This window comes from Chinchilla lanigera, unplaced genomic scaffold (assembly GCF_000276665.1).
Source record: "Chinchilla lanigera isolate Chin_1 unplaced genomic scaffold, ChiLan1.0 scaffold00009, whole genome shotgun sequence".
Lineage (NCBI taxonomy): Eukaryota > Metazoa > Chordata > Mammalia > Rodentia > Chinchillidae > Chinchilla > Chinchilla lanigera.
In genome coordinates, this window is record NW_004955410.1 from 8,615,104 (window position 1) to 8,639,894 (window position 24,791).

Consider the following 24,791-nt stretch of genomic DNA (forward strand, 5'->3'; position numbering starts at 1 on the left):
ACAGCTTTACATTTAATACAAGGCAGGCACTAAGTATATTCAAGTAAGCCAGTAAAGGGACAATTGAAGAGGAAGGGGAATTCACTGCCATGTTTATGTAAAAAAATATCAAAGTATATGCACATGTTAGATACTCAATTGAAAACAGTTTACTCAGCTTGAAAATAAGAAAAAATGAAAATAATGATCTTAATGTTGCTTCTTTTGAGATTATGAGTCTATTAGAGGACGTTTAGAGTCATACGTTTAATAATCAATCTTTATGTAATAATTATTTTATTAACAGTAACCAGATATATTTTCATATATGTAGCCTATATGAAATGAGATTTCCCATGAGAATTAAATATACTCATTTATAATTCCTTATAACTTCATGCAGATCACTCTTTAAAAATGTGATGTAATTTAACATGATTTTTATATTACATCTGGAAGAGTCTAGGTCCTTCTGCTATATAATAAAATATTTTTATTAAACATTTTATTCTACCAAAGTAGAAATCTGCTGTAGTAAAAATGATCGCTGTAGCCAAGATTAAAAATGATACAAAAATGCAAACTAGTAGTACCCTGGGCTTGCTATAAATCAGTTTGGGAAGGACTGGAGAAAAGTCATATTTCTCATTCACCAGTGAAACACATACACACATATATATCTATCTGAAGAATTGTCAGCCAAGGTTATAGATGGTGTACCTTACCTTTGGGGGTAATCAATTCCCTTGTCTTTTAAAATGTTTCATGATGACTATCTCTTTAGTTTCAAAAAGAATCTACACTGATGAAGAGAATATATTTTGATTTTAAGCAGTGATTGGAAATATTTTCAATCTGATCACCAATGGTGAGGGAAGTTTGCATTAATGAATATGATGGCTTGGTACATGCCCTAAAACTGAAAGTGCCATTTAGTTTAAAAAAAAAAAAAAAAAAAGACCCAGCTGAATGTCTTCTTTATACATTGTAATCAAGTCTGTAGTTTCCTTATTAATAATAGAAGCAGTTAGCTATTTTTCAGTAAGAAATGTGTACTATGTTTTATTTAAACTATGGTATGTAGCATGCTATAAATAAAAATGTAGAGATACAGGTCAAATTTCCAATATTTATCCCATATTGTTTAAAGTCATTCACATAAACATGAACTGAATATGGATGCATTTTTATAACTAAGTAGAAACTAGAAAGAATAGCAAAATATTCTGTTATAAAATTGGCAGAGGAGAGCTGGATAATTAACTTTCTGGTAACGCATTTGCCTAGCATGCACAAGAGCCTAGGTTCAACACCCAGTACGGAGGGAAAAAATCGGCACAGCATGCTAACGCTCGGCTTGTATTATGTACCTATAACTTGTATTTTATCCTGCCAGAGAGTTTATTAAAATTTTTGAGTTAAGTTCTCCTGAGTTACAGTCATCTTTTTCAGTTTTGATTAGACTTTAGTTTTAAAGTTTCTTTTTTTTTTTTTTGGTTTTTTTTTGGTTTTTTTTTTCCCGGTACCAGGAACCGAACTCACGACCTTGCGCTTGCAAGGCAGGCGCTTTTGCCGCTGAGCTAAATCCCCAGCCCCTTTAGTTTTAAAGTTTCAATTTATTTTTTTTAATCCTAGTAGGAATTTGTACAAATTCATTTAGTAGTACAGACTATGAATCTAATATCTATCCTATTTCCCCAAATAAATCACAGTTCTTTTAATAAAAAAATAAACTGAGGAAACAACTTGTGGAAAAAAGAAAACTGTCAGAAAAGTGATGGGAACTATCTTACTTATGTGATGCTAATTTAAGAACTAACCCAATCATAATAATCATTTCATAAAAGCTCGAGGCATTTCTCCTTTAAATATCTTATACTTGAAATGAAACTCTCACTTTGAATTTTATTTTATGACTTAAAACTCTGTAGAAGCAGTAAACATAATTTGAATTTTGATAATTTCAGCAAATCTTTTCAACATGAATGAATCTGTGTTTTTTTCATGCATCTTACCTAATTTTCTTACCAAAGAATTTTTTAATAAAGAAAACATGTGACAATAAATTGCATCAGAATTATGCTAATAGGCTTTAAAAATAGGCCTTCGGGGAAATTAAAGGGAAATAACAGAGCTAGAGATGAGATGCAAAAGGCCCAGAAGCCTCCAACCCCACACCAGCACAGACTGGAAAGGATTTAGGTGGCGTTCTGATCCACACCCAGGTCGGTAAGCTAGGTGAGAGCCAGGCCACCTAAAGCAATGCATGCGGATGCCATTTTGCAGAGGATGCTAATGCAAAAGTTAGGATCTCATGGCACTTTTACCCAAAATAGTTTGGCATAAAGACTATGGATAGTAGGAAGCTCTAGATGGAAAATAACATGGATAATAATATCTCACTAAAGTAGGACAGGACAGAGTATGTGTACTTATGTAATTCACCATAATCAACCATTGGATTACTTTATACTGTGAAGAAAAGGTTTGTGGTATGATAAAAGCATTGTAAAAATAGGGAAGTAGAAAGGCATTTACATCATAATTTATAAAAATACTTCAAATCACTACAGACCTGATTTTCTCAAGCTGAGTCCAGTCACCAGTATTATTTTTGGCGTATGACACAATGATGCTGGGGTCTGAGTAACTAAAGCGACACGAACCTGACCCTGTGAACAGCAATAACAATCAATTTCAAAGTTAACAAAAGAGTATTTACATATTATTCCTTCTGACAAATATTTTTAATAATTTCCTAAATATTTAGATATCTATCCCCATTCTTCTAGCTGTATTAAAATTCCCTGTGACATGTTCTCATAAATATTTTTTTGATAATCTTAGGAACCAGAAAAAAGGTTAAAGAAAGGTAAACTGCAGATTTCTTTAGAGATACGTGACTTTCTAAATTAGATTTTAAAAACAGTATTATGCCAAGAAGATCTAAATATTACTTATTAATAATGCCATCAATGTTCTTGTAAGTTAATAACAATTAACAGTGATTGCATTAAAGGGCAAAAAGTCATTAAAATGAAGAACAAAATCACCATTCTCTTTCTGCACTGTATATTAGCTAAGTGATGAAAATGTTGTAGAGAAAATTCCAGTACTATAAAAAAGAGAACTATTAGAGATGTGATTGATGGCACTCTACTATGGCACATCATTAGACAGAGGAATATCTCCATATTTGGTGATTCTCACTATCATTTTCAGTATCAGAAACATAAACACCAAAGAGATTGCAAAAACTGGTTACAAATTTGTTTTTACATGTTCAGTGTATTCTTATAAAAAGAATAGTGTGACTACAATAGATCTTAGAAAATGCCAAACAGCCATGAAACATTTGCCAGAAGTTTCCTGTAACTAATATGGCAGAATTTTTTACATTACAATAAAAACAAATGACCCAAAAGAAATGGTGCAATTTGTGCTTAACTTTCACCCATCTGCTAGAGGAGCCTCAGTCTCCGCAAGTGGCATCTGTTGATGGTTTTGCATTTGTAGTGTTCAGGGCTTCCAAGCTTTCATCAGACTCATTCATTTTATTTCAGTGGTGTTTAGTACAAAACCAGTCAGTCTGCAGTTGCCAAAGCTGGCAATGTGCTAAAAGGCTAAACAGCAGTTTTCCCAGATTTATTCTCACAGCTGAAGCGTAGGTGAAAAAGCATGAAAGAAAAGGGTATTCGTGGGAAAGCCGCCCAGCAGCCCCGATCTCGCGTGGAAGCCTACCTATGCCATTGCAGTCATTGATAAATTCTACTTTTCATGAGCAGCTGCTTAAAATAAATATCAAACTATATGGCAGGAAATAGAATTGGGCAGGATTTGTGGGGTGAACGTCAACACAAACAAGAACGAAATCTGGCAGAGAATCTATTTCAAAGGAAAGTTCAAATTAGCTTGAAGGTTTATATGCTATTTATGTGTTTCCTTTATTTATGTTTTAGGCACCTAGAACTTAAAAGAAAATGTGCAAGGTGAATCCTTGACAAACGATAACCGAAGTGTTCCTTACAGAATGTAATTTCTTGCAAATAGTTTATAAACTGAGAAGAGAGAAGGAAAGCTGATATATATCCAAATAAAAGTGTGTTCCCTAAAGCCTGGCTTTTCTCCTATGATTTCCTTATGCAACCATCTCAATGCAATGAGATTAAATTTATTATGTTTTTGGTGGTGCTGGGATTGAACCCAGGACCTTGTGCATGCCAGGCAAGGACTCTACCCCTGAGCCATATCCCCAGCCCCTAAATTTATTATGTACCTGTAAACAAAAAGGCAATTGGTAGGTGACTCATTTTTCTTTAGCCACTTGGTCCTTAAGTTCTCTCATATCAAAAACATCAGTGTTTTTCGACCCACCTCCTCCTTGACATTATCTAGGGACCCTCACTGGCTCTGCCCTCATCTGCGATTGGGATTAGTTGGTCTCCCTTGTCTCTGGCTTGTCTGTCTTCACCCAGTACGCAGTTGCCAGTGTCATTTCTACAAGCCAAGGGGACCCTGTTACTCCTTGTGTATAATCCTTTGGTAATTCCTCATGCCTTTGGGATAAAGCTATGCAGTGGGGTAAAAGGTACATAGTTCCCAGAAGTCAAAGGTGTACTCTGAGGAATAGAATCAGCTTGGGGCTATCTGCAGGGAGTCCTTCATGAAAAGATGACCACAGAGGCACAGGGACTCCAACAGAAGGGCGGACACCTGGAAGACGGTGACTAGAGCTCAGGGCACAAGTGGCCAGCCAGAGGACAGGCAGTGCCCATGCCAAGGAGCTGGGGTGGGAGGCTGCCAGCTGGAAGAGGCACCCCCAGGAGAAGCCCTCGGCTTTGGATATCTGCCCCACTCAGAGGCCAATCGCAAACTCCCCTTCCAAATGGCACCAGTCCAGTGGATACACGATTCACCACCCCGCTCAGTGCGCAGCTATGCAACTGGGTGTGATTTTCCTTCACAGAAACCTTCCAGATTGCAACCCCACACACTGTCACACAGATTTCAGCCGGCAGAATATGACTTGCCCTTTCCCAGACTGAACATGGCGACCTGACCCTGGCAGCGAGGAAGACAAAGGACAGTGTTAGGCATTGCCCTCCGTTCCTGTGTGGCCTGTCCGCCTCCCAGTACCAGCGACTTTCGACAGAGCCATCACACCCCGCAAGGCACCTTGTACGGAGTGAGCGGGCAAGCAGGTGCCACCTGTAATGGGCACCTGTTTATTTTCCCCTTATATCATACTGATGTAATTGCTAAGTTCAGAAAGGCACCTGCAACAAGGAGAGAAAGTGATTAAGGTCTCCTGAAGTTGAATGTTCATACATAAAATTGGTGAATTCTAGACTTTCCTGAAGACCCCACACAGTCTAAGGAACATGGCTCCACGCAGCGCTGCACACAGATCATGACCCTGCCCAGCAGTCCAGGCGAGGACGGCACGCTCTGTGTGCAAGGTCCCTCATCACTGTTCCTCGCAGCTGGTCTTGGTTGCCAATTCTTGACTTTAAGTTGAAAAATACATTGATAAATGATAAAGATAAACAGAGATATCGAATGTAACAACTGTCACTTATACTCTTGTTTAGTCAACATTGCAGTGCATAGCGACAGATGCCTTCATCATTTCTGGCTAATTGTTGTCTCACATTGGGTCCTTTGGTTTAGGACATATATACACTGACATATAAATGGAAGCTATTCCTATTTCTATCCCTGTGCTAAAGGAGATGCCGCTCTAATACCCGGAGACTATCTGGAAACAAACACCGCTTTATTCTTCATCTATGATGCCCTGAAGTTGTGCCACTGAATTTGCGTCTATGAATCTGAGCTATTTTAATAATAATGTGCTTAGTATTAGCAAGTTAAATGTAAGAATATAGGGCTATCTTTACAATTGCTCAGCACTTTATGGTCAAATCTTATGTCCAATTTCTTTTTGTTCTGCCAGCAATGCAAAGCATATGGCTAAGAAAAATAAAACATGTGGGTAATAGTGCTTTCCTTTTTTCACGGACAAATCTACAGAGTTTTCACTTACAAATCGACTGTCTGTCCCTCCGCACTGGTGTGTGCCGACCTCCTCCTCAAGGAACCTATTCCTCCTCTCAAACTGAAGCTTTGGCTCCTTCAACTAGTACCTCCCCTCACCCCCACTTCGCTTTCGCTCTCAGGCTCACAGAGCACCCACTCCTCATGTTTGTTTTGTTTTTCTTTTACAATCTGTTACATTCTTGCATGGCCGCATCACACTGGGACAGGTTTCTGGGATTTTTGTCCTACTCAGGCTCTGGAGTTAGGATGCAATGGCCTTGCTTTTGACAGAGAAAAGCCTAAAGCCCTGGACCACATTTAGGCTCCCTCTTGTCAACATCTCAGCTCTCTCCAGTTCCACCGCAGGCGAAGACCACCATAAAACAGTGCCAAGAAGAAAGACCGTGTCTACTTGGGCATCAGCTTCTATGCAGAACCCCTGCCCATTCCTCTCCTTTCCCGGTCGTATGGTTCTGTGCACCCTCCTCCTGCACATTTATTAACTCTCTACGATTCCTTTACTCCACGATCTCCTCCCTAGACCATCTCTCACCCACAGTCTAGCTGGATTCTGGGATAAACACATACAAGGTTAACCTTTGAAAGATGTTTCTCTGTTACTCTTAGTTACTTTTCTCTCATTGCTGAGAGAAAATACCCAACACCCAAAGTTCAAAGGGGAAAGGTTTATTTAGCTTTATCCTAAATAAAGGATATGCATTGCATTATGAATACTTCATGAACACTGCGATCAAGATTAAGGTACCAGGTAAAACCAATTTGTATCCTAATTAATAAATTAATAAATTCTGAGTAGGACAAAAATCCCAAACCTTTACTGTTTGTAGAGGTTTCAGTCCATAATCAGTTGGCTCCAAGCAGGGTGGCTTGGTAGAGAACAGTTCATAGTGCCCACAAGGTAGCAAAAGTAACAAGGGGGAGAAACAAGACTCTTTCTGTCTCTTATATTGTATGCAGGCTACTGGGAAAAGGGCAGTGCCAATCCAATCAGTAGACTGATCCAGCAACCACCCACCCTTAATCCCAGCACCCTCAATCCCAGCATTGCATTATGAATCAATCATATATTCTAGATTCAGCCACCTCTGAAAATCTGTATGAGTGATGAAGCTTTGGGGGGACATCTAGACACTAACCATAATCATAACATAGTCATTCCCTTAAAAAAATCTGTGGAAAGCTATATGAATGAGATCTTTAAAAAACAGTTATATTCCAATATGTCCCAACTCGATAGTTATGTTAAAATATTAAACTGATATACTACGATCAAGATTAAGGTACCAGGTAAAACCAATTTGTATCCTAATTAATAAATTCTATTAATAGTTTCTGAATCTATTTCTGAAGTAACTACTTTACCATAAAGAAATATTTAATATTTATAAGTACAAAACAATACCTAGCACTTATTATTTTAAAAGAAAGGGATAAAAAGAATGGCAAAGATTATTTCAGTGTAATTTTTTCCATTTATAGTTAGAGAGATTCATCACTGTGAGTCTTAACAAATTTATTGTAAACTTGTTGTGATCTATGAAGAGCCTAAAATTATACTTTCCTCAGCCTAAAATTACAACTGGAATCAGCTTTCTATCCCTGATCCTATTTTAACAGTACTATCTTTACTATAATTTAGAAATAGTAGACAACTAACTTTCTTCTTGTGTTTAGGAAGTCAGACCAAGATGACCCGTCATTCACTTAATGAATCAACCGACTGTGAAAAGTATCTCTTACTGTCAGGGTTATGTGGGAATTTAAGAGGCACTACAGCTACCTGCCTGTCATTCTGTGTTACTTCTCTTGCTTCGGCTATTGTTCAGGAAAATCAGACCCCAGAATAGCCCTTTCCACCTAAGGGGTAAAGCATCATTTAATACTAGCACTTACACAAGGCTCTATGGTCACCAGACACTAGTGGACAGCTTTTATGCGGACTATTCTTTCTGCTGGGGTTCTCTCACACAGGTCAGTGAGCTCGCTCTCGGAGGCCTTGCCCTGGCCACCTTTAATAGAATGCTACCTCCATCCCTCGATGACCTCTGATTCATTTTCTTCACAGCACTTATTACTTCCTGACTCATTCACTTGCTTGATGGTTGCCGCCTCCTACCAGAACGTCAGCGCTGCCAGAACAAAGATTTAGTTTTGAAAAGCTTGTCCTCATCTAAGTGCCGTGAGACATGCTCACACAGAACAAGAGCTCAGTGAGTAATGGGCTCTGTGGGATGAAGTAAGTCCTTCCTAGCCACAGCTGAATTCTAGAAAGTCTTTGTAAATATCCCAGTATCATTGCTGCTACTGCGCCCCCCGGCACTCTTGTAGTCTCCCCTTCCTGCGGGGCATGGGACAGGGAGCCTCTGTCCATGAACCTGGAGACTGGAGTTGTGCCAGGAAGAGCCAAAGAGCAGCACAGCCACACCTCTCAAGCTGGCCCTGAGGACTTTCTGGGTCACCGCTAACACCCAGTCTGCTCGTCCTCTATGTAACATCTTTCTCAGATGACAAAAAAAGCTGCAAGTGCAAATTAGCTGCATTTGGTTAAATGAAGACACAGCAATGACTTTCATGTTTCTTTGGGGCTGCCTTAACCAAGACACACAGTGATCACTGAATCTCATTAGCTCATTCCTGTCACTCAGTTCGGGGACTTGGGACATTTAAGAGCTCCAGAAGATGAACATTTTTATTTTACAAATGAATTGCCAAGCTGCACCACTTAGCCAGGACCACACAGGCAGTTGAGCTGGCAGAGACTCCTCATCTAGTGCTTTTTCCCTCCCCTATTTGTTGTCAATACAGATGAGTAATAAAATCTTTTGCTGTAGAATATTCCAAACTGAAAAAATAAAATCCATGGCTTCATATGCATAATGAATAAGAAATATTATTTTACACTAATGGTGACCACTTATTAGGACTCAGGGCACAAATGCAGCAGTATATAGAAATCTCCATGGTCCCTATTTTTGATTACTGAGATGCACAAAAGCAAGAGAACGTTAAATAAAGAGCAGATGTCAGGATGTTTTCGTTTACTATGTCTAGATGTTCCCTCAAAGCCTCACGTGCTCACAGGTGGGGCTTCTGGGAGGTGACTGGATCGTGGGGATGTGATACTCATTAGTGGATTAGCCCAGTGATGAATTTACAGTTAAATGTGATTTGGGAGGGGAAGTCTGGTCTGAGGTGGTCACTGGGGGCATGGCCTGGAAGGATCTGTCTGTCTCTCCTCCTCACTTGATCCCTTTCTCTGCTTCCTGCTGCCATGCCATGAACTACGTCTCCTCTGTCAGGCCCCTCTGCCATGCCTCCCTGCCTTGCAGCCAACAGATGAGGGACTCTACAAACTATGAACCAAAGTAAGCCTTTCCTCCTTTAAACTGTGCCAGGTACTCTGTCTCAGCAATGAGAAAGCAGCCAAGATAGGATGTAGATAGAATATGAAAGAGGGCATGAACAAAGGAAGTGAAAATAAGTTTATGAGTAGAATTAACATATGCATCTACGCAACATTTATAAATACAGTGCTCAATTCCAACGTGTTTAGTGTAGAAGGAGGAAGATTTAACGTGAAGGCCCTCGCTTGTATGAGCACATTCCAAGGCTCCAGGAAGAGCTCTGGCAGTGTGTTCACAGAACTATGTTTTATAATACTTGCACGGTTAAGACACCATCTCCATTCTGACTTTTCCCCTCAAATCCTGCCTCTTATCACTGGTGCAGAAATGGCCATGGCTGCCTTGGGAATTCAGGTAAAGTAAAGTTAAATCAGAACAGTGCTTATTTTAGGTTGGCGTGACGTGGTTCTGTAATGCACTTTCATTTAAAAGTGTAGGTACTCTCAGTAGGGAGAAAGCTAACAAGAACTCCTACTGCCCACCGTGCTGACGCACTCAGTGTGATTACTCAAAGACAGTGATGACACATTGTGTGATTAGTGACATCAGTTCAGGGTAGGTAAGATTAGTCACTGCACTGGGAGAGCTAAAATGCTCTGAAATCTAAATGAGAGAGAGATTTTTTCCAATCTGATAATGATCTTAAAAATCTAAATGACATCACTAAGGAGCTGGGACAGTAAAGTGTTAAACATAAAAAATAAACTGATTGGGGCTGGGGATTTAGCTTGGTGGCACAGCTCCTGCCTGACAAGTGCAAGGTCGTGAGTTTGATTCCCGGTACCAGAAAAACAAACAAACAAACAAACAAAAATTTTAAAAAACCTCACCATCCAAGTGGAGGCAGAATTATCTTTTTATTCTACTGAACAAAATTACAAAATTGTTGTCATATGACTAAATAGTTTAAGAGTCTGTAGGTAAAAGAAGGAAAGGGAAAAAGTGCAGTAAGGAATTTTGGCAGTTAACAAAGATGCTTATTTTCTGATTTTGTGATGTTTGTTGTATTGTCAGCTTCTAAAAATGTGTAATTTGTAGTGACTTCCTTTGTTGAAATAAATATTCACATTTGTACCTAATTTTCAATGTACTTTGTACTTTATTCCTTAAAGAGCCCTAACTCTCACTAAAATGTCAAAGCTTTGAATGTAGACCTGCCAACCCTGAACCCAGCCCTAGGGCACAGAGGGCACACACACTCCTGCACTTCATTCTCACAAGTCTCAGGGCTCAGGAATCCACATACCAAACTTCATTCTCTACTTTTCTTAAACAGCATGAGACAATCCAGTGATAAGCGTGTCTTATCAACAAAACAATAATGAAAGGACAGTGAGAATGTACATGTTAAATAGAAAGATTTAATGGATATTTACTTCAAAACATCATATTTTACAGGGTCAGTACATATAGGTACTCTTATCTATCAGCTTAAAATATATAAATATTTGTTGAAGAATGAAAACACAAAGAATGCATGATTTTTGAAATTCTTTTCCTCTATTACTTTAGGTAGACTTAGCTCAATTAAAATAGTCTTATAAGGAAATGAGTCTCTACCAGTAGGTTAAGATTGATGAAATGACTTTTAAGTGACTGTTTACACAAGAAATATGCCATTCATTTTTATCCCACCTTGGAGATGAACCTGAATAATGCTAATGAATCCCAGGGATTCAACAAAACCTGCAGAGGACCTGCAACTGCTGGGACAGCTCACTCACTGCTCTGCACCATGCTGGTAGACAGAATCTTAAACATATGGTGCAGTTTATAGTCTCCCAAGAATATACAAGCACATGAACAGGTAGTAATTATGTGCTAATCAATGAAGCTCACTTTAAGAAATCAAAAACATGGTCATTGTGTAGTAGCTTATTTAACATAATACACATGTATGGAGGAGATTGCATATATCTCCCAGAGTTAGGGAGGATTTTCCAAAATACACAAATAAACTCTTCTCATCCATCTTTGGTAGTTGACATAAAAATAAACAATTTAAAGAATAGCTTGATTTGTTATAAAATCAAGGCAAGTGATATATAAATATTAGTCACTTCTAATGAAAGTTTAAGAGTTCCTTTCTTGGAATCATAGCCATACAGATCTGTATCTCTTGAGGAATTCCAGAATTCAAATGGTTTACTTAAGTTTTAGATTTCAGAAAGAATATGGGCTGTAGGAGTCAACTTTTGAGGCACTGGGGCAGATACTTGACATTCACAGTTTAAAGGAGGAGAGGTTTAATGAGGTTCATGGTTTCAGGGGATTCAGTGGAATTCAGTGGAATTTCAGGGGATTCATGCTTTGTTCGTGGTAGATGGGAAACAGGGCAGGGGAAGAGTGCCAGAGAGGAAGGGGCCAGGGACCAGATATAGACCCGAGGCCCATGATTACCCACACACACACACAAATGTGTTGTACTCATCCCCTAGGTGGCTCCAGAGCCAATCAAGTTCACAATTTTTACGTTTAACCATCACTGGTACATACTCCCGACATTTTTGCAACACCCCGAGTAAAGTCTAGGGCAATATTCTCTAATCAAATACATTAGGATTTCTGCAGTGAAATGCACGAGGACTCATACAGGTAGTAGAAATAAAGATTATAAGTCATTTCAAGTCAGGTCTTGCTGCCAAATGAATTCAGGTCACGTTAGGCCTTGTCACCACATAAATTGGAAAAAAAACCTGGCTTGTGGTTTTTCTAAGTGCTTTTTCTTATAATATGGAATTACAGATTAGGGATTGTGAGCCTGTATATCCAATAGCCTCCTCTTATTACTTTTTATTTTTATAGTAGAAGGATAAATCAATTGGTATTTAGTCTCTCAAGGCTTGGGTAGGTTTTTAAATTTGGTTATGCCCTTTCCCACTAATCCTAGGACTTTCCAGAGTAAATCAGAACAGAACACAATAGAAGGAGCTATTGTCCTCTTGGGGACTGGCAGCGGTTGCTGGGAGCAGCCTCTTTCCTCAAAGTCCTGCCTTGAAAACAATCTGCCTTTTCAAGTGTAGCCCAGAGCCACAGAAGGAGGAGGAAACTGATCTCACAGAACTGATAGATGAGGAAGAGCACTGCCAGAAATCATGCCTCTAGATAGCAAAGTGGGGCCCATAAATACTGCGGGCTCGAGGAGTGTCTGGACAGAACCCTGCAGAGGATTCATGTAACATGAGTGCTGCCTCTGCCATTATTCAAACCACACACCTCGGAGACTAGCAGGGCTCTAGGAGCTGCATGTAAACAACAGCATTTGATATAGAAGCATCATAAAGTTATGCGATGAATGCAATCTGGCTGCTTAGAATTCCTTGCTACGACTGAAGGAAATTGTAGCAGAATCTGTGCACTCTTTCATCTGTCAAGATAGATAAATGGAGGACAGGACCACTAACCTGAGGTTGTAGTGAGTGGAAAGAGAGAAAGAGATGAACAGGGAGGTTTGGGGGAAGCTTTACAAAAGCTAGATATTGTTACTCCCAGAAGATTTTACGTATTACTCTACACTAGGGCAGTCAAGAAACAGGCAAGCTTCATCCCACATTCAGATATGAAAAATGTGACGAATGAAGCTATGGGTATAACGTGCAGCTCCAGCAATTATCTTTCTTTTCACTAGGAATGGTTTTGGTAGGCCAGAAGTAGTAACTAGGGAGAAAAGACTTTTCATGCCTCCCCAAAGAGCAAGGAATACAGTACCATAAGGTATGATTTGATACTTTGCAATTCTTCTTTAAAAGAATTCTGCCCCCCCCATCAAGAACATTATTATTCAGGTGATCGATATTTGATAGTTCTACAAATATCTGGTTAAGTACTTCATTGAGGGCCACTGGGATATTTATTCCTGCTGCAATAATAATGCAGAACAATGATTATCTTACACCTAGGTTTTTATTTCCCTCTTTGCTGAGTTAGCCAGAGGAATCCTATGAGCCTATTTCATTTGGCCCACGGCATCAGTGTAATCTACTGTAAGTACAGCAACACGTATCTTGGTAATATGATAAATCTAGAAGTACTGATTTATGAATGACACTTACACTGACTCCTAGATTTAAATGTACAGTGCTGTAATTTCCAAGACAGGTGGTTAATATGTTTTTTAAATTTTGAAGCCGGGTGTGGTGGTGCATGCTTGTAATCCCAGCACTCAGGAGGCAGACAGGAGGATCACTGAGAGTTCGAGGCCAGCTTGGGCTACAAAGTGAGCTCAAGGCCAGCCTGAACTGCATAGCGAGACCCTGTCTCAAAAACACACACATTAAAAAAAAAATTTTGATACTTGTTTTATTCCTCCCGTACTACCCCAAACTTATACCATGTAAAACCTTATTTATCCATGCATATGTTTTATATTGTGACATATCTATACAAACTTCTGTTAATTTGTAAATTGTATAAAAATGTAATTAGGTTTGCTCTGCAGCAATAATTTCTTGCTGATACTGGTTAAAGCAAATTGTTTTTATTATTTTTATTACAGTACTGTGTACACCCATTATCTAGAGTACTTGTGAATGACGAATTCAAGGCCAGAGAAAATAATCTACCTGGAAAGATGAGAACTTGATCCTAGACAGACTATTTCACCCATTCTCAGATCATGCATGAGGAACTACATAAGGAAAGCTGTTTGAGGCTGAGCCGACACTCTCCCTGCTCCTGGTGGGCAGCTACTGCTGGCCGCCACCAGTGAGGGTGTGCACACATCCTACCATGCAGGGCAGCTCCTGCCTCACGGAATGCAGGCCTGGTCTGCCCGTCCTATGCACAGAGAGACTGCAGCTCGGATCTTGTTGAAACCCAAGGGCCTTGGCCAAAGGGGCAGCATGTGATTCACGGGTAAAGAGTAAGACAGGAAAAAACAGTTACTGTATTAGATAATGCTTTGTGGCAGCACAGGCAAGAAGTGTCCTGGGGCCGCTCAGTCCCGAATGACATGGATGGGAATTGTGACGGAAGAAGCCCACAGATATGACTTTAATTAAGAATTGTTCCGTTCTGCACGAGAGGAAATCCTAGAATTACTCTTGGATCTGTCACGGGCAAATGAATTCAATTTTAATAAAAGATGGTGACTGAAGTTGAAATAAACCATTATTTTATTAGTAGAAATCGACAATTTAGAGAAATAAATGCATCCAAAATCTTTGGTCAGACTGAATGTTCAATTAAACAGTTAGGTAGAGAAGATTTACATCTATATCTGTTTTTGTCCATTAAAAATGCTCCTGTATTTGTAACTGAGAAGACAGTTTTCAAGACAGTGTTGTAGAGGGACTATTACATATGGAGGACAATTTTCTATTTGAAGCATCTACTAAAAACTGATATTAAGGATGAAGAGAGGTCAAATAAAGCAGAACAGTAAAATCAATAAAAGTCCTCAGAAACACTGTTATACCCTGGCACTAACAATATGCTTTCTTTAAACTTGAAAGATTTCTCATAAAGCGTGGGAACAGCCAAGCTTTAAAAGCAGTTGCTTTCCACCTTCTGTTTTATGTTTTCACTGACTTTTGTGAGTGAGTGGGCTGTTAGATTTGCACACTTCTCCTTTTGCTCATTTGTGACAGTGTATGATTTAGTACGCTTCATATTTCTGTCCTTTGGTTGCTTCCCCAGCTGAGATTCCCAAAGCAGGGGACTTGCTTCAGTTTAAGGCAGATGGACAGTGACCACGGGGTCCAAAATGAACAGCTGTCCTGCCCCTCCTTGTCACTTTCTCTTTTCCAGTTCTATCCATACGCCCTCTCTTCCAAAACACTCACACTTGCTCATCATTACGGCCACTCTTAGTACAAGAAAGAGAGGGATCGATTCTCTCCCAATTTATGAACTGCCGTACCATCTTCCCATCGTTCCGGGTGACCATTCCCTGTCAGTTTCTTCCTAAACCCGCAGCAGAGAATTCTGCCAGAACTCACGTTGGGGGAAACACAGGGAAGAGAAATGCAAAGCGTCTCAGGCCCTGCCAGGTTTCCTGCTAGGCCAGCAGCCCCACACCCCACCCAGGCCAGAGTGCTTGGGCCCTGCCCATTTTCTAGGAGGCCTAATCCCCTCCCCTCCTCCACTCCCAGCACCGCCATCTTGTAGCTGTCTGGCTCTGTCCTGGGTTCTTAGCATGGCCCCTGCTGTTCTCACTGAAGAATGCCATCCATTCCCCTAATCTTCCCTGTGATGCTGCCCCCCGCGGCTGGTGCTATGCCTGCTCTCGTCAGTCCCCTTACCCCAGGACAGAGCCCTGCCATGGACCTCCATTGTTCATGCATTCCCAGTGAGCTGCGCCTTTACACGCTGCATCCCTTAACTATTGACGCTTATTGCTTTTTTAGCTTCTTCTCAACCTTTACCAGCCCTCCCTCCACATATACATCCATTTCACAGTGAACTTTCTGGAGCCTTACATTATTTTAATTGACACATAATAATTGTGCATATTTCTGTGGTATAAGGTGGTATCTTGACACATTTATATCATGATAATAAATTTATATATTATACCTTGATATATTATGATTATATTAAATCCTGATATTAAGTTTCTTGAAGGTTGGGGCACTGTCTGAACTTTTGCCTTCCCCACAGTGAACCCACACACCCCTTATATGATACACTTCCTAAATATCCTCTCTCTGATGGAAGAGTCCTTGTTCAAGTGTGCTTGATTAATTAGTAAGTATATCAAAATATACTCCCATCAGGTGATTGGATAAATTGAATATTTCTTTTCTTTTCTTTTTTTGTTTTTGACTTTTTGAGACAGAGTCTTGCTACGTAGTTCAGGCTGGCCTTGAGCTCACTCTACAGCCCAGGCTGGTCTCAAACTCACAACAGTCCTCCTGCCTCAGCCTCCCGAGTGCTGGGATTATAGGTGTGCACCACCATGCCCGCCGAACTGAATATTTTGAGAGAGGGCTACTTTTTAAATTGTGTGTTTCAATCCATATAAAGACCGTCTTTTATTTAGTTATAAGTTCTAATAATTAAAAAACATTTATGATTAATCTCAAAAATTTTTCTAAGGCCTTATTCTTAGTAGAATTTTGTAGCCATTCAGAATAAAAGTGGATTATATATGTGTATATGTAAATAATATATATATGATATCCTGAATCATAAGCAGTTTTACATCTACCTTTATCAAATTTAGATAACATAAAAGTATTTCTTATAGAAGTATTTCAGGTTTTTGTATGTTAATATAGATCTTTGACGTCGGAAAATCAAGTCTTAAATTTCATTTTAATGCATTTTATATCCAAGAATCTTACATTCTTACATTCTTGGATATAAGAATCTTACATTCTTGGATATAAAGAATATATATATATATATCCAAGAATCTTACATTCTTGGATATAAAATACACATATTTAACCTCATAAAGCATAAGCATTAATCAGTTTTGCCATAAAATTTCCAAAATGTTCTACTTTTTATTTATATTTATTTTCAGCTAGGACCCCAGAAATTTTGTTAGTCTCATAGAGATTTCCATGTTTGAGAAGAGGGTTCACTATTTTGTAATAAATTTCCCCAGATCTTACTTACCAAGGAGATTGGCTCGTGAAAACAGTGAGGCCTAACTTGAAATCTATTTCAGTAAGTTCAGTAATGAGCAATAATCCACACTGAGGTACGGAGGCCTCACTTTCCATCCCTTGAATTACCTGTTCGAAAGGTGTTAGGGAGCATTCCTCTACTAAATCAAATTCTGGATAATTAAGATGTTTATGAATTAGGCTCACAGGAAAAACAATCTGTTTCTCTTTTGCTACATGAAATATAATATTTCTTACCAGTGGCATTTTATTTCTTTATCTATTTAAGAAAAAATAATGCTAGGTTGGTTTTTGTTTATATAGCAGTCCTCCAACTCAGTTAAGACTTTTAACTTCATAATTTTCCTGTTTTTCATTTTCAAAATATACTCAAAGTCAGTACTTCTCATCTATCTCAGAGATTTTGTGGCGCATAAAATATAGAAAGAGAACAATTCAGGCCTAAGAACACATTCATATCTTAATATGGAAATAGAAAGTGTTTATGCTTTAATGACTTTCCTCCGTCTTGAGATGGTACAAAGAATAAAATAGTAAAAAAAAAAAAAAAAAACACACAGGCATACAACTCTCATTCCCCACAAAAAAACAGCACACATCTTTATGACACCTACAAGTGGAACCAAAGAAAAAAGACATTAATCCTATAAGTTATGAACAGTTTGTAGTTGGTTCAGTAATTCTATACTGATGGATACACGGGTGTATATTTCTGTCTACTTGCTTCACTAAAAGCATAGTTTACTGGTAATTCTCAGCTTCCTCCAGACGCATTGTTTGAGACCTTCAGATCACCTCACCAAGCCTGTTCTGGCACGAGATTTTCCACCACACCCATTTAGCATGTGCTTCCACGCTATTACAGTGTCACTGGAATTCTTACTTGTCACTCTGGCAAGAAATATTTATGACCGTCTACTTATTGTGAGTTCTTGAGTTAGGGGTTGAGGGTGCCGTGACGGACAGATTTGCCTCCCAAGCCACGTGATGTGTTCTTCACAGTTCCTGATTTCAAGTGCTTAATCTTCAGTCCTCATTTGGCTAATGAAATCCACTTAACCAAAGACAGAGGGGGGCATAACTGAACAAGCATATAAATTCTTGTAGTCTTACTCAGTACAGGGCAAGGAAACAGTAAGCCCACTCTTAAACCAACTATGCCAATAATTTTTCTTAATTAAATTTTTATATTTCCTTATTTTCAAGAAAGAGGAACTTTTGCAGGGCTCCATCAAATAGGTTAAATAAATTAAAAATTATGCCACTTAAAATTAGTTACAATAAATGAATTAAAATCCCTACTTAACTCCCTACTAAATAAGTTAACACTCCAGCTGAAAACCTAATCTGGCCACCAAAATCCCCAGAGCCCACCCCTGTTTATCACCTGGTCATGAGAGGTCAGGCTCTTTATGCATCCAGTCCTACTACACTGCTCAGTGCTGTAAAAATATTTTTTTAACTTTTTTGTCTTATTATACTAAAAGCTCGCTGGAGACAACGCTGAGTGAATATTCAGTAAACTTCTGTTACTGACAGATACAAAGCAACACCAGCACTCCCTTGGACCCAGAGCCCTGCTTGGGAAGACATTTTGGAGGCTTTTGAGAGATAGTGGTTTGCAAGGGCATCAGCTCAAATTTTTCTTCCTATCCCAGAGGAAATCTAAAGGAAATGGGTAAATGCCCCTAAGGCTACAACCATAAATTTTACAAGTTGAATCTAATGAATCAAGGGAGGATTGTGGAAAATCGATGCCTCAGCATAGAAATGGACACAAGATCTTTCATTGGAATGGAAAAATGAAAAGTTCTCCTAAGAATGTTTTAGGACACTTTTCAAAATGATTTAGCTATTGATAGCTTGATAAACTTCAGCTTTGAAAGCTGGGTGTTTGGGATGCTTTAACTTTAAAAAAACCATCTGGGTAAGGTAATCTATATGTTTATGTATATATTTATGTGTGTATGTATACAGGCACAACCATAACATGTACAGATACAGTATACACATATGTAATGTGTATATATACTCTACTTCTCTACATATGTGTTTATAAACACACATACATTTGAAAGACTTAGGAGGGTGCTACTACTAACCATTGGCATGACAGAGTTTACATGAGACCTTCCTTTAGCAAGTCGAGTAATTTCTACATACATATATTTGAAGTACTCAGGACTCCTGAATATTTGTCACATAATCAAAATGTTCATTAGAGCAATATGAAAATATTAACACAATTTCTCCAACTGTGGTTATATATGCTTAATTATGATTCATTTGAGGTCACAAATAATGATCGACTCTCCCAGAAAATTACCCACAACACCTGAAACCTTGTACTATAAAATAAGCATTTAATATCCAAAAGAGCTTCCTAAGGAGTGACACTAACATAGGCCAGCTGTATCAAACTACATTACTTGTACATATTTGGAGAATTCAATAATATACAAAGAAATACATAACTTGTACTGCTAATCTGTAGGGTTTTTTTTATAATTCACCCAATATAATTTTCGAACTGAATCTAAATGAAATGGCTATTAAACTATGGTTGCTGTTTTAGTATTTGGTTATTATTGGCTTGTTAAGCTTGGGATGATTGCACTCATTTAAGACACTTCTACAATTTATGTGCATGCCCCAGTCTAGCCACATATCACCCATGCAAACAGAAGGGTCCCACTCCTTCGTGTCTCGTGAGCATCTGTGTAAATGAATGACAAGGCACTATACAAAACCAATTCTGGAGAGTTTTCTGTCTGTAGGTATTCACCACATAACGTCATACACAATACAATGAATGGCTTGCTACTAACTTGTTTCTCTCTTTGTTTCTCTCCTAGTACTTCTTGGCTTCCAAGAATTTTTTAGTCTCAAAAGGCAGCAAGTAAATTTCCCAATAAATTATAATTTCTCTTACTAAATATGTTTGGTTTCATTTCCAATGACACATTAACATTTCACTTTTTATTTTAAAACTGTTACCCAAAAGGAGGATTTCTAAAGGTAGATTTTAGGTCATAAACTTGAAATCTCTCTCTTTCTTCCTGTCACTCCTCCCTCCTTCCTTCCCTTCTTCCTATCATCTATCTATCTTCCTATCTATCCAACCATCCATCCATCCAACCATCCACCCATCCATCCATCCATCCATCCATCCATCCATCCATCCATCCAACCAACCATCCACCCATCCATCCATCCAACCATCCACCCACCCATCCACCCATCCATCCACCCATCCATCCATCCATCCATCCAACCAACCATCCACCCATCCATCTATCCAACCATCCACCCACCCATCCACCCATCCATCCATCCATCCAACCATCCACCCACCCATCCATCCATCCATCTATCTCGCTCTAACTTCCCAATTCTGTTACACTTCTCATCTTCTAACCCAAGATCCAAATCCGGCTTTAAGATGCCACCTGGCCTGGTGGACCACAGCTCTCTGGTTTTAGGGAAAATCAAGGGTTCTTACTAAGTCAGATGCTTGGTCTAGTCCTAGAATGTTGGTCTGGTAATTTTTCAGGGTTTTGAGTCTCAAAAGTACTGAACCCTGTATTCTCTAATTAACATTACTTGCCCTTCTTGATCTTTTCTCGTCAGCTCTGCTGTGGATTGATACCGTATTTGCTATGACTGAAAGGTGGAGACAGAGAATCGATGCCCGATTGGCAGCACATATTTTATCACTCACAAAAACAGGCTCCTTTCCCCGCCTATAATAAAGGATAATTTACTTGTTGCTGGATCTTTCTTTCCTTGAATAAAGTGCAAATACTAATGGAGTTGAGAGACATACAGTTTAAAACAGATTCTCTTGTCTTCTTTCATTTTTTAAATATAATATCTGAAACTAATGTTCATTGTCTGACAAAAAATAAGCAAAAATACTCAGAATCCAGGTAAAGCATTAACCACTGTTCAGATTGTTTTTATCTACTGAAGCATAACGACTCTGAATGCATCTGCTTGTTGCTGTTGCTGAAATATATTCTGTGCTGTGGGTAATACTATCCACGCAAGAACAAAGTAACCTGAACAGTCACCAGACAGGTTTGCGCACTGGATACACAAGTTTAATGAGACCTAACACTGAAAAGCTAACAGCGATATGACCAGAAGAAAATTACTACCACACACAAGCAGCCACAGAGGGCTTCTTACTATAGAATACTGCTTGCCGTTTGGAATAGAAGGCTACTGAAGGAAACACCCTCTCGCTGAGAGTGGATCTCCAAAGACAGAAGAGAGGAGACCATGGAGACCCCAGGATATGGTCCCAGGCTGTGACTGCCAGACACCAGCACTTCTGGTGCTGTAGAGAGAGATCAGCAAAGCTCAGCCTATGTACAAGGCAGAATCTTTCTTTTCCAAGGACACTCCCTTTAAAATATATGTATATATATGTATCTTGAAAATCAAAATGGATTTGCAGGATATACTGCAAAGCTGCAAAAGCAATTAAAAGAAATAATGCCAGACGGAGCCATTTTTTCATTATTATGTCAAAATTAGACATAGATTATTTATGTCAAGCATGAAGACTTAATTGGTTTCTTTCAGCCACCAATAATTATTTCTTTTAATACCAGTTATTCAGAGCTCAGGAAATTGAACAGATTTCAATCTTAATCTGTACAAAACGTAACTAGCTGGGTAATTCTGCTACAATAGAATAACCCAGTGCATTCAAAATCCATGTATAAATAACTTCGAAGATGTTTTGGGTTATTTGTAGCATTTTTAAATACCACTCACTATTGGGAGAGAAATGGAACACAATGTAACATTACACATATTTAATGTTACTTTAAAATGTTTTCAATTATTTACTGCAAAATTACAACTTACTGACTTCTCTAAATCTGAAAGCATTTGGCACTATGATCCTGATTGTGCGCACCAGTAAAACAAACATTTCCAAGTGAAGTTAACATAATTGCTAAAAAACTTACCAATGGAAAATTGGAGGACAGAAGCTGTTGTTGTATTTAGGCCAGTGGTGGTCTACAAAGAGAAATACACACAAGTAAGATACAAAGAGAGGAGGGCAAGATCCAGAGGGAGGAGACAGGTGTCAGAGGGAGTGCAAGGAAAGATCTGGCAAGAGCAGCTGGACTTATCCAGTTGCTGTTTCATTTTTATCAGTATGTCTGGGATACTGTAAGATGCCAACTTAGGCACAGATAGTAAACTTCAGAGAGTGCCGTTGAAACTGTCTAGAGCTATCTGCCAGGTGATCTTGGGAAAGCCTTCAGGAAAGCCCTCTCAGTCCGCCCTACCACCTCCCTCTGGCCTACCACAGGTCTGGGCTCAAGACATAAACAGGCTAACAAATAAAAACTGGAGATAAGTTAAGAGCAAATGATAAGTGTACGATTATTTCATTATTTTTTATTTATTTATTTATTTTGTCTTCTTGAGACAGGGGCGCATTACGCAGTTCAGGCTGGCCTTGAGCTAGCTTTGTAGCCCAGGCTGGTCTGGAACTTGCAACAATCCTCCTGCCTCAGCCTCCTGAGTGCTGGGATTACAGGCATGCACCACCACGCCTGGCCTGTTAGATTATTTTAAAAAGTAACTGCAAACTACAACAGATAAATGATGCAGGATTTCTGGGGAGGAGTTGTTGGTGGACATATTCTAAAATCCATTGCAATAATAGCTGCAGAACTTTGTGAATGAACTTGAAATTAATGAATTATAGAGCATATGGATTATTTCTCAATAAATTGTTAGGAAGAAAGAATGAGCAAGTAGGAGAAAAGGAAAGGAGGTGGAAGGAAGGGAGGGAGGCAAGAAAGAATTAACTAAGTAATTACAGACGTGGAAATAGCCTTTCAACACACTTCTGCTACGTCTCCTCATTTCATGAAGAAGTTTGTTTAACCAATTTTCTCCCTTCTGAAAGGGGAATGATACCTAATCTTGTTCTAAAAATTTACGTATGTATTCTTTGCAGCAGAGAATCAGCTCAAGTGAGATGAAAACTGAGGGTCTCCTTCTGTCAGGTTCCCAAGCCGTTTCACTAAAGCCTAGCATGTTCCACATCAGTCTGACTCCAAAACAAGAGAGTGTAGCTGGGATTTCACTGTGGTGAAAGCGGCAGGCTGCCTCACCTTTACTTCTTAGCTTTGAACATCTTTAGCCATCTCCCTGCATGTTGTTACCCCCCAAATGAGAGAACCCACACCTGCAGGGGGTGAGGTACTGCACAGCGCATCCTATAATGTGTTACCCCTGGGAGTGAGTCTCTTGCTCTGCCCGAACTTCATGGAGATGTGACTATGGGAAGATCTGTAGTATAATTTGGGATGATGACTGGAGGTGGGTTTTAAAGACATGGCTTTAAAATTCAGTGAAGAAACAGTAACAGAGAGGAGGACACGAGAGATGTTTTATAAGTAATCCAGGTAATCAGCATTCACTCCTAATTTACTTTAAACACAGCAAAAATTACAGGTTTCAGAATGACAGAGAAAAAACTCTCTCTTTCCTCAGTTCTCATGCACAATGTTTTATCAAGATTCAGCTTTGAAGTAACATGCAAAGGTTTAGATTTTGGTGAAGGCAATATTAGCTGACAGTTGAATACCTCACTTTTCACTTGATTGATCTGCTTTCTACAAACAAGAGTTGGATACAATATACAGTATATTTTTGCTTCTGGGACCCCAGTATAATATACAAGTTATTGAAAATTAGAAGCTGATAGTGCAAAGTATGTATGTCGTTTCGTGTTTCTCAATTTATCTTCATTCTTTCTATCCCCTTTGAACCTATAGTAAAAATTCATCTTAGGGAAGTACTTACGGTGGGAATACAAAATCACATACTTTTAAAAATTTATCAGATGAAGATAATTACTTTGAAATGTTTTTGTTGAAAGGCTAATCTCACATTAATTATATGATATGATTCAAAACTAGCCTACTGGGATATCAGCTCTAATACTAAATAAACTGGGATATAGTGAAACAATCAGGATTAAATACACATGGGGTCAAATAAACTAAACATTTTAGTTTTTATGATATGGAGATATCAGTTCTGGCAATATGCTTTAGATTCTTTTATTTCCTATTAACCAGTATAAACAAAATGAATTCGCCAAGATTTCCAGAAATATTATTGAATGGGGATACCTTCTAAGGTAGGTAATTATTCTAAGCTCAATTAACTATGATTAAACTTTAATTTTATTTTAAGGTTCCTAGATAATTAATTGTGTCATGGTACGTTATTTTAAATGTGGTAGCAAATCTATTGTTTTCAGGAAGAATTTCACTATCAGTCACATTTGTCTGCAGGAATATTATAACACCTTGTGAGACCTGAATTATAAGCACCTATTATTTTAATCTGCATCCAATTAATTCTATTTGTGCTCTAATTTCAACTAAAAACTCTTTAATTCATCAATGTTCTGAAGTGTCTATCTTTACAAAAATTAAATGCGTCTATTGCCGTGAAAGAGGTATTCAAGCAGCCCAAAATAAGAACCATGTTGCAAAACCTAATTGGCTTTCACATGTTGCTAACTAAATCTTCTTTTAATTGTCTGTCTTGGGTTTTTCCCCCTCTTTGCTATGGAAGCCAGTCTTTTGGCAACATTAAAAGTTAATGATTCTGAAACACAGTGTGTGACATAAAAGTGAAAAATGTAACCTGTAACTAAAAGTCCTGTGAAAACAGATGTGGGAGGAGAGAAAGAGAGGAAGAGAGGGCGGAAGGGGGAGGGGGA

The 24,791-nt window shown here is 38.7% G+C and overlaps 1 protein-coding gene across 2 annotated transcripts in view; it reads right to left on the reverse strand.

Moving 5' to 3' along the window:
* Reln (reelin) overlaps window positions 1–24,791 on the reverse strand; it is a 439,528-nt gene that overhangs the window by 190,665 nt on the left and 224,072 nt on the right. For both annotated transcript variants that reach the window (XM_005377236.2, XM_005377235.2), the window contains exons 8-9: window positions 22,003–22,054; window positions 2,555–2,651 (exon numbers count right to left, since the gene is read on the reverse strand). In XM_005377236.2, the coding sequence (XP_005377293.1) occupies window positions 2,555–2,651; window positions 22,003–22,054 (149 nt within the window). The remainder of the gene's footprint in view (window positions 1–2,554; window positions 2,652–22,002; window positions 22,055–24,791) is intronic.